Source organism: Notamacropus eugenii, chromosome 3 (genome assembly GCF_028372415.1).
Source record: "Notamacropus eugenii isolate mMacEug1 chromosome 3, mMacEug1.pri_v2, whole genome shotgun sequence".
In the NCBI taxonomy this organism is placed as follows: Eukaryota; Metazoa; Chordata; class Mammalia; order Diprotodontia; family Macropodidae; genus Notamacropus; species Notamacropus eugenii.
Window position 1 is genome coordinate 29,148,054 of NC_092874.1, and position 10,676 is coordinate 29,158,729.

Genomic DNA, 10,676 nt, shown 5'->3' on the forward strand with positions numbered 1-10,676 from the left:
TCAGGGGACAAGGAATCAGGCACATGGGCAGAGAAATAAGAGTCAGGGATTGGAAAGGAAGGACCAGACAGGAGCAGTCACCAGACTCTCCAGTATTTGTGACTAGGGCAAAGAAAAAAGCCTTGAAGTTGCTAATATGGAGCCAGAGGAGGGAAACTTTGCCCATATAAAATCAAATGGGGATTTGTTTAGACAACAAGAATCGCCTTATTTTTCCCAGTCCACACTTAGGTAGATAATACATCAGCCTACACAGAAAATACAGAGTAAACACGAGGCTGTCTTGTCAGAAATCCCCTGAAAGCAGATGGCAGCTAAGGACTAGGAAATCACACAAGATATATTTGCAATTATGATTTCTGAATTTGCGGTGATTCACCTCATGCTTCTCCTCCCAACTCCTAAATCCTATTTGGACGAATCGTCCTGAAATGATGATATATCCCACCTGCCGCTAACCCACTTGGATTCATTTTCTCTAGATTGTCTCCCCTCCCTTCTAGGGGAAGAGCATCTTTCCTTGAAACCATGTCCCCAGTAAGAGAAAACATTCAAGCAAAAGTCACTAATATTTGGAAAGATGAGGTTTCTTCTCCTTTTCTTGATGGGGCTAACCAGTCTACTCTTTGTGAATGGTGCTCTTGCAGCATCCCACCACCATCCATGGCCACGGAATTCTGCAAATCCACTGCTTGGCCAAGCTCTGGATCCTGCATTATTAACAACTACGGACAATGATTATGTCTGCCCACTGGTCCTGGTTCTCCTCCTCCCTAGGAGGAAGCAATATTGGCAACTTTGCTTTCCATTGCTTTATAAAGGGGTTACACACACACACACACACACACACACACACACACACAGAGCAGTTTATGCTTTTAGAGATAAGATAATGATGCCCCAGGAATGAGGCCAGAATGCAGAGGAATATCTTGATTGATATATCTTATTATTAGACCTTGCAGACAGCACATGGTATCTCATCTGCTCTTTGATAAGTTAGTTTGGTGGAAATTACCTACATATCACTATAGTAAGAAGACATTGATTAACCTGTAATCCTCAATTAATCTCTTTTTTTCCTCCTCCTAAACTCATCCTTTTAAGAAAAGAGACAAATGACAACAATTCAACAGACTCGTATCTGGGGTTTTCTTTCTTTTTTTCTTCCTTCCTTTCTTTTTCTTTCTTCTCCTCTCTCTCTCTCTCTCTCTCTCTCTCTCTCTCTCTCTCTCTCTCTCTCTCTCTCTCTCTCTCCTTAAAGCAGATTAATTTAATGCCAAGTTCTCTGGAGTTGGAGTCAGTGAGTCTGTGTTGGAATTTCCAGTTCTTACTTCCTCACATCACCCCAGTAAATCACTTGACTTCCCCAAGCCTCAGTTTCCTCATCTGTAAAGTTAAAAGAGTTGGACTAAATGGTCCTAAAATTCCTTTCATCACAAAGATCCTACAGTTTCTTAAGATGAAAAATAAGGGAACTGGACCAGAAAATCACCAAGTTACCCTCCAGTGCTAAACACTGTGATACCATGATTAGTGAGTGAGAATATACTGAAGATAATCTCTTACGTCTTGTATTGGCTTGAGGACAGTAAGGAAACGTCATACAGTGGACAGAATATTGGACCTGGACAGGAAGGCCTGGGTTCAAATTCTCTCACAAACCCTTACTGTTTGTGTGATGATGGGCACCTCATTTAACCTTCTGGCCTCAGTCTCTTCACTTATAAAATGGGGAGAATAACACCTACCATAGGGCTATTCTGATACTCAAATGAGAGAATGTATGAAACATGTTTTGAAAATTATGTAATGATCATATAAATGTGAGTTAATATTACCCTGTAAGAACTCTGTAAGAAGACTCAAAGGGAAGTAGAATATTCAAATTTGAAAAAAAGGTAAAATTATATTCAAATATCCCACACACTGAGATGGAACTAACAAATTCAGAATTATTTTCACCAAGGGGTAATACAAAAAGAATTTTCTGATTAGCCCACATTCAGTTAACCAGAATGTTCAATCAACCAGAAAACCCATTCTCCAAGCATCCCAGCTGACTGAGGTCTAGACTAATGAATTTACAGAAAAACATTTAAAGTACAACACTGATGATTAAGCATGAGAGAATTAGCATGAACACAAAATTCATCAAGAAACCCTTCCAGAAACAGAAACACACACACACACACACACACACACACACACACTCTCCAATGGTGAAGAAAGTTTTAATAAACCTGAATCATCTCTCCATTTTGTAATTGGGTTTTATAGGTACCTTTTTGGTAAATTTAACCTTTTTCCAAATAACAGCAATTTTCCATTTAGAAATTCAAATTCTCCATCCAAAATTCCATTTTTTCCTTCCTTTCTTCCTTCTGAATTTAAAACTAGTTAAAAACCAACAACAACAAACTCCAGGAGGTCAGGCAGGAATGTTTTATTAGACAGCTGTGCTGTGGGTTCTTCCCAGAGGGCCTTGGATCCAGCGCACATTCTGTAAATGTGGAAGAGAAATGGGAATGGGGAAAAGGACAATGAAGATAGGATCATAGATCCAGAGCTCTGAAGGACAATTAGAAGTCATAGATCATCGATGGGGAACTGGAGGCCATCCCATTTATTTTAAAGACGGGGTTAAGTGATTTGCCCAAGGACATACAGGTAGAAATTCATAGCATTACAGATATGGAATGTGAGAAGGATCTCAGAGGCCATTTAGTCCAGATACCTTTTTAAAAAAAAAAAAAATAGAAAAAGAAATCTAGACTCAGAGAGGATGAGTGAATCCCCCATGGCCACACAGTAAGTGTCAGGGGCACATCCTTGGGTCTAGCAGCCTTTCTTTTCCAGATAAGGAACCTAAAACCCAAACAGGTGAATCCTCTCACCCAAGGTCACATAGATAGTAGCAGAAGCAGAATCTGAACCCAGGTCCTTTGTCTCCAAATCCCATAGTATTTCAACTTCATCATTCTGTTGTGACAGCATGGGAAGGTGAGGAAGAGAAAGAGAAAACAGGGCAATGACCTGTTATTTCTCTTTCCTCCGTATCCCCAGGGCTTGACTATAAAGAAATTCTGGTTACTCAGAAGGGGAACAAAATATTTAAAAGGAAATCTCTTCTCTTAGACCTCCCTCCTTACTAGGAAAAATGAATTGAGATATTTCCCAGCTAGATCTTAGAAGAAAATGAAAAATTGTTCCAATAAGGAAGAAAATGGGATGGTCCATTTCTGGAGAGAAACGGACCCCCTAAGTTTTGACCCTTTCTAGGCAGCTTCTCAGAAGACTACTATCTCTGTTAACAGGCCAGAAGGCCTGAGTCCCACATAAGTTGATTCTGCAGGCAAATCTTGGAGCTCTAAATCAATCCAAAAGTCCAGTGCCAAGAGAAATCTAAGTCTCAGTGGAAATCTCTATTTGTCCCATTTCCCCCCTGAAGAATCTTATATTTCTACGGCTTCATACAAACAGAGTTAAGAACAGTTTTCCTACCAAAAGTGCAGATCAATAAAACCTGCCAGGTAATCAATTTATACAACTGTTCGCATTTATTAACTGTCTTTTTTTTCTTTCTATTTGTATCCCCAACAGGAAAGAAAAACTTCACTAGCTTATCAAGCTGAACCTCTTGCTTCTGCCTTGGTTTCTAAACACTCCCTTGCCTGGGCTGTCTTTCAGGTTTCAGCTAGTCTCTTTTCGTCTTCTCCTATTTCTGATGGTATGAGTTACTACACTCATGTTGCTGAGAAGCAGAAAATTATATCCCACTTTAAAATAACAGTGGAGCCTTTTCTAAGAAGTGTTCTATTCAAAACTGCAATTGGGAGGGAAGCTAGCTGTCAGCCTGGGCACTATCCAATTCGGTCCTTTGACCCCACTTTCTATCTCCCACTGACAAGGTTTAGATACTTTCAATGCTTAGAATTTAGGTCACAATTATAGGGGGAAAGGTCTTTTCTTATGCTATGACTCACCCCTAAGTATGTCTTTTAAATAGACAATCCTTCCTTTTTGAGTTGCAAAATTCTCACGACAAGTAAAAAAATCTATTAATGCTTTTTCACCAGGTTAAGAAAGATTAATCTTCCCATTTTACGGTGATGAAAATGACAAGGAAAATGTCCCAAGAAGTTGTTCCAGTTTGACTTCACTGAAACTAACCATACTTACTGAAATCCACAAGATTTCAGGATTTACACTCTGGACATCAACAATAGGATCCAAGGCAGCAAACATCTGCGGCAGTCAGTCCCCAAGGCCTCTCCACAAGGCATGGGAAGAGAAACCTAACAAGTTTGCCACTGGGCAGGATAGGATCCTCCTTCCAGGGCATTTTAGAAGGCACCGTCTGCCTGGAGTTTTCATTTTCTCAGTATCCACCTAAGCTGGACTCAGCATTTTTCCACAGGGGCAATTCAGAGGCCCGAATATCATTTTTCTGACTTAAAAAAGAAAGGAAGGAAGGAAGGAAAAAAGAAAGAAAGATAAAAAAGAGGTTAGAGCAGGAGAAGGAGAGAAGGAAATGTCTAACAAGTTAACTTCTGGTCTGTGCTAACCTTGGAAGTTTGACTTTAATAACTTGGGAGAAAAAAACACCACCTCCCTACGAAGGAATCACCGGGGTCTGAGGCTCAAATGCCTTTCCGAATTTTAGCCTTGATCGTCCTCAGAATTTACAAGAGCAAAACTCTACCAAGCATTTCCTTTGTCGGAAGAGCCCAAACTGTTCATTAAAAAAAAAAAAAATTACTTCTTTTTGGTCTAGGCATTCATAAAACAAAAGGGAGGAGGGAAGAGATAGCACTTAGGGAGCCAAGCTCACTTCACTCTCTCTGTAACCCAGATGCTATTTTGATAAAGCCTTGCGATGATAGGATTGGTCCTGTAGTTACAAATGGGACCAGGGCACACTTATTAGGACGCTATCTTCAACATTTTTTAAGGCTCTATCTGCCCTATCAGCTTGGCAAACAGTTAAGACGGAGCATTTGGATGATAAGAAAATTTGTAGAGCTCAGCTAATATTTTCGAGGTCCTTTATTTTCACTCTGGTTAAGTTGGGGCTCAAGCCTGGACACTCACCATCCTCCAGGGCTGATCTGATGGCTGGCAAGAAAAAAAAAAAGGGGGGGGGGGGAGTTGGGTGGGAAGGACACACTTAAATTCCTGAGATCCCTTGGTCCAATTTCTTTATTTACTCTTCCTAATGCAAACTTCTTTGATTAGCTGAACTTTGCGGTTATCAACACTCCCCTCTTATCTTCTGGCCCTGGGCGAATGACACATTTACCAATAGCTCTCCCCAGATAAGGCAAATCCTATGTTTAACTTGGGCTAGAGCAAACAAAGCATTTTTCCCTCCTTCTACAACTTAATAGGCATGTTTGGGGTCAATTACAAAACAGAAAAAAGTATTTGTAAGAGCTTTATTAGATCTCCTAACTTCCAGAGGGTGTCCTATATGTAGATTCATTCCCCCTCTCCAAATTCCCCAGCAGAGAAATACCTTGTATCGGGGCGCTCTTACAAATTAAAAGAAAAAGTTTCAAGGATTCCCGGGGCGGGCTGCTGGAATTGCTAACTGGGTTTTCGTTGCCAATGAGAGGCCAGTTTTAAGACGAGGGGAGCAGGGTTTAGAAAGCGATCTTGCAAGGCTCCCAGTTCCCAGGGAAGGAGAATGCCCATCACAAAGAAGACGCATTTCAGAAGTAGCTCCAGGAGGACAAGCTAGCTTTGCAAAGGCTGCGGGTGGCAGTCTTCTTCCCAGGGCTGGGGGTGGGAAAAAGAAAATGAAAGAGAGTTGGGGGCACTCAGTGGTTCCAGATTTTTACCCATCCCACTCTAGTGATTCCCTGGGGCCAAGTCTCAACCTGACCATTGAGGGCAGAAAAGTTCAGGAGGAAGTTTAAACCGTGGATGTTTTTTCAAAGCCACCCGAGAGTCAACTAAATTCTCCTCAAGCTAAACTTTGACCCCCTTGGAAAACGCAGGTTGGAAGTGTGGGTCTGGATCTCTAGGCTAAGGTTCCAAACGAATGTCAAGGAAGGTGCTAAAAAACACCTTATGATAGATAGCTCAGTCGTCGATCTAAATCAGTGTCAGGGCGGTGAAGCATCCTGCCGGTTCCCAGTGGCAGGGGCTCGGAGGTGGGAGCTCCCCGTCCGCCTGGTCATTTCTCAAGCTCCAGGCCGGGCTGCTCAGCCCGCTACTGTGAGCCTCAGCCTCGCCAGTGTCAGGATCAGATAACCAAATAGTCAATACGTACATTTTTTTTTTTTTAACTTAGCTACCAGGCACAAGGTTTCCTCCCCCTCCATCTCAGCTCCTTTCCATCCCCCCTGCCTGAAGCTCCAGATATGGAAATAATTGATGGCCTAACACAAGGAGTGTACAGGGCCGGGAGTTTTCTAAGCAAAACAGCGACTTCTCAGAGCAACAAAGTGAACCAGAAAGTTGGCAGTAAGGTCAGGACTAAGAAATATTGCCTTTTCCGAGCAAAGGCAAACAGGAGAAGGAGACGGTCCCAGGGAGCTCGCTTTCCATGAACTCCGGATCAGAGTCCAGTTCCTTGCCTGGGAGAGGGACAAATGCTATTTGGATTACTCTGTATTCTCTTGGGTCATCCCCAAAACTGGGAAACTTAGCGCTCTGTCTGTCCGTCTGCCTCTCCACCTACTTCTGAGTTCAGAACTGCAGGGCGATAACATGTCAGTCTGTCCAAACCCAAACTCTTGCTATTTTTTTTCCCCTGCCCTCTTTGCCCAGATCTGAAACTCTTTGCCCCCCAGCGATGTTTGGATGGGGACACAGGACGGCGGAGGGGACTAAAAACATTGTTCAGGGTATTTTCTGCTGAGGGCACATCTCTCCTCCAGCCAGTCTTAAATAAGACAGCCCTTTGTCCTAGTAATTACATCTTTATTGCATGCAAGGATGAATGGGGGTCGGGTGTGTGTGTATGTGGGGGGGGGACACTTACACCCACACACCTGGAGAAACACATACACACACGCACGCACACACAGAGAGAAAAGCATGGGACCTACATTGAGCAGTGTGCCGGCGCTGCCACTCGGATTGAGTCAATCCACTGAAGCATGCTTTGAGGGCTTTCTCCTGGAGCATGCAAGAAGACGGGCTCGCAGTATAGAAGTCCAGGATTTGCCCAGGGCTCACTGCGAGAACATCCATACAGTCAAACATGGTCTCTCCCCTCTCTCTACTGAATGTCTGCAAAAGTGCTTTATCCTCTAGGGGTGGAGAGGCAGGAGGCACGGGAGAAGTCCACCCAACTCCATCCAACTCTGCCCCTTTCTTGGCACGCTGGGCTGCTGGTCCTTTTCCCAGACCCGAATCATGAATTATGACAGACAACACCGCTAAAAGCCTGTAATTGATCCGAATGGTCATTTACCATTTTCCAGGCTGCTCAGCCAATCCAGCGGGGCGGGGGGGATCGGGGCCAATGCCAAGGGCCAGGTCCGGGGAAACGCCCCCAGAAACCCCCCCGGATCCACGCAGGCTCCCCAGCGGAGGCTGCCTGCGGAGCTCTGGACCAGACGGTCCCGGTCCCCGGAGTCCCGGTCCTCCAGCGCCTCGGATGGGGGAACCTCGGGTCCCCCCCTTCTGCAAAGAATAGATCCTTCTGCTTCTGAACAGCTCACTTCCTACTCCTGGTGTCACCCAGAATGAAAGATTGGATTGCCTAATATATGCGAGTGAACTTTCTATGAACCCTTCCCAGGCTGCTAACCTTCAAATGACCCAACTAGTCTGACATCACCAACTCCCAGGATTCTCACACAGCTTAAAATCGCCCTGCAGCCTTGCAAAAGCAGCCAGCCGGGCTGCAGGCAGCCACGGGCGGGATCTGGGGCTCCTGCCCAGCCCTCACCTTCCAAAACAATGCCACCACGAGGGTCCTTTCTCTGCCCCGGCCCCCTCCCGCCCTGCCAGCTTGCGCCTATTTTTTTTTTTTTTTATGGAAAGGGAAACCGCAAAAAGGCTGCCTCTGGCTAATGTTTGGGCAAAGACGCCTCTCCCTTTTTATTTGATTTTTTTGTCTTTCATATGTGTTTTTCCTACTCTCTTTCCCTCCTCCCTCCCCCCTCGCCCCTCTGTCGCTAAAGTCCTTGCAACTTATGAATTTTCCCCTCCCTGAGAAGACAGGCAGCTACAGCCCCCGTCCAGCCGTAAAACGGGATCTCCAAGCACCATCTCCCGCTTCTTTCCGCCCTCCTAGGTGTCTGACAGTCCCCCTGGACTCCCTCCGGGATGACAACTGCCCCCTGCGAGTATTCACTCATTCCGAGGTGCCCCCGGACAGCAGGAGGCAGGGGATGCCGCAGAATTCTGACCCAGGGTCAGTGGCTCCCCAGCCGGTCACAGAGCTGGAGAGGAGAGGGAGAGGACACGTCAATCCACGAATAAGCATTTATTAAGCACCTCATAGGTGCGGGGTAGGGGGCTAAGCGCCTCCAGGGAAGAGCCCTGCACCCGAGCGCTCTCCCCATTTCGTACCTCCGGAAAGGGAGACCCAGAGAGCTGAAGGGACTTCAAATGCGCAGTCACCGAGCTAGGTGTAAGTGACGGAGATGGGATTTGAACCCACATCTACTGACTCCAAATGCACTACTTTACCACTACACTGCGGATGCAGCTACAACTCATTTTATGGGAAACAGAAAAATCTGGGGGAGATTAACTGGCTTGTGCAGTGGCCCAGGCAGGCAGTAGGTGGATTTGGACTCAGACCTTCTGAGCTCAAATCCGGAACTTTTTTTCTTGCATAAAGCTTAATTCCAACCTCTTCATTTTACAGGGAAGGAAATTGAGGCCCAAGACAGTGAAGTGGACATATGATTAAACATAGATTGGTTGAAATTAGGCATCGCCTGATTCTCAGTTCCAAGGCTCCCACTCTTACTTCAAGTCAAAATTCACCCTATGACCCAAGTGATGTTTGACTCACAAGCAAACCTCTAAAATTAAAGATACAAATTAAATATTTGGGGGAACTGTAGCTAAGTCTGAACTTTGGTTGCAAGCATATATGTGGGGTTTTGTTTGTTTTTGTTTTGAAAGGACCCTGCTGTGAAATCCTATCATTATCTCTTCTCACTCCTTTTTTTTTTTAAGGAAGAAAAGACATTAGCAGCAACAGCAGTATGTTGTATGTATGGGGGGGTGGGGGTGGGGGAAGAATGTGCGGGATGAATTAAGGCAAGTTCAGAACCAATGTATTTATAAATAACTCTACCCAATCCAGACAAAGATGGCTATAGAAAGACCAAAGTCACCTGGTGGCTAATTTCCTCAACTTGCCAAGGAATGAAGTATCCAGTGGATAAATGTCAAAGACAGCCTCCACTCCCATTCTTCACACCCTTTGGGAATCAATCACTTAAAGCACTCTGGCATGTGGAGCCTGTAAAAGTAAGTCTGAGGGGAAAGGTGGGGAACACCACTGTACCCCAGGCAGCACCACTGCTCCCCTCAGAAAAGTCCCAAAGGTCACTTTGCAGGGCTGAGGCAACTGCTTGTCCAAGATTCCTTTCTAAAGACCCATGGCAACACTTCCCATTGTACCCCTTGATATTAGAAAGGCAAAGGAAGATGATGCAGACCCTTCATCCTTATGGTCTTCTTAGAGTCACCATTTTGTGACTCTACTGTATTAAAAGAAACTTCTAGAATGAGAGAAAATACCCCTTTCCCAGATGCCCAAACATGGAGAAGAGAGTGGCCAACATTTAACATACTCTCATTAAGATACCCAATGATGTCATCCATTTCTAAGTTAGGACACACAATCCATAACCCTGAATTCCACACCCCAAACAAGTTCCATGGAAAATAAGTCCACTTGATTTTAAATAACAGATTGAACAGAGAGTTATTAGGCAAGCGATAATAAGCAGTCATGTCTAAAATGTACTAGGAAGGACTTAAATTGAACTATCTCAACACTGTAAGGTTTCCACAAAGACTTCACAATGGGAAACTTTGAGAAAGTTTCCTTCCCTGGGAGAAAGGGGGGATTTCAAAATGGAGCTCCTCCACTGGTTCTGCCTCCATCACTGTAAGAAACACAACACAGACCCCTAGAATCCTCTTCTGGTCATAAAAATCTCTAACTCTTCTAGTCCAATGATAGATTGAGATCTGGAAGGGAGCTGGAGGTTGTCTGATACAATCCTTTTATTCTATAGATGAGGAAACTGAGGCCTGGAGGTGCCCAAATCTACAAGGCCATTAAGTTGCTGAGCTGGTATACAAACCCAGACCCTCCAGGACTCCAAATCTAGTGTGTCACTAGAACAAAAAGGCTTACTTCCTGAAGAAGAGGACTATGTCTTTCATCCCTGGAAGGCATGAAGAGACCAAAGATATAGCAAGCACTTCTCTAAGTGCTCATGAGGATCCTGCACAAAGGGAGAACATCACCTCCCCCAAAATAAAAGGAGGTTTTTATTGTGTAAGAGAATTTCTGACATGACTCAAAAACCTCTTCCTCTCTCCAACTTCCCTGATTCTTTAAAGGGCATCACCATCTATCTATCCATCCATCCATCCATCCATCCATCCATCCATCCATCCATCCAGTCACCCACCTCAACCATCAAGTCATCCTTCTAACCCCAGCATCATCCTCAGCTCTTCAC

The 10,676-nt window shown here is 44.6% G+C and overlaps 1 protein-coding gene across 2 annotated transcripts in view; it reads right to left on the minus strand.

The window, feature by feature from the left end:
• RARB (retinoic acid receptor beta) overlaps positions 1-7,773 on the minus strand; it is a 176,155-nt gene extending 168,382 nt beyond the window's left edge. The window contains exon 1 of one of the 2 annotated variants that reach the window (XM_072651165.1): positions 7,059-7,773. In XM_072651165.1, coding sequence (XP_072507266.1) covers positions 7,059-7,422 — 364 coding nt within the window. In that variant the 5' untranslated portion in view covers positions 7,423-7,773. The remainder of the gene's footprint in view (positions 1-7,058) is intronic. The other variant, XM_072651167.1, reaches the window with a different exon arrangement.
• Between the last annotated feature and the right edge of the window lie 2,903 nt (positions 7,774-10,676).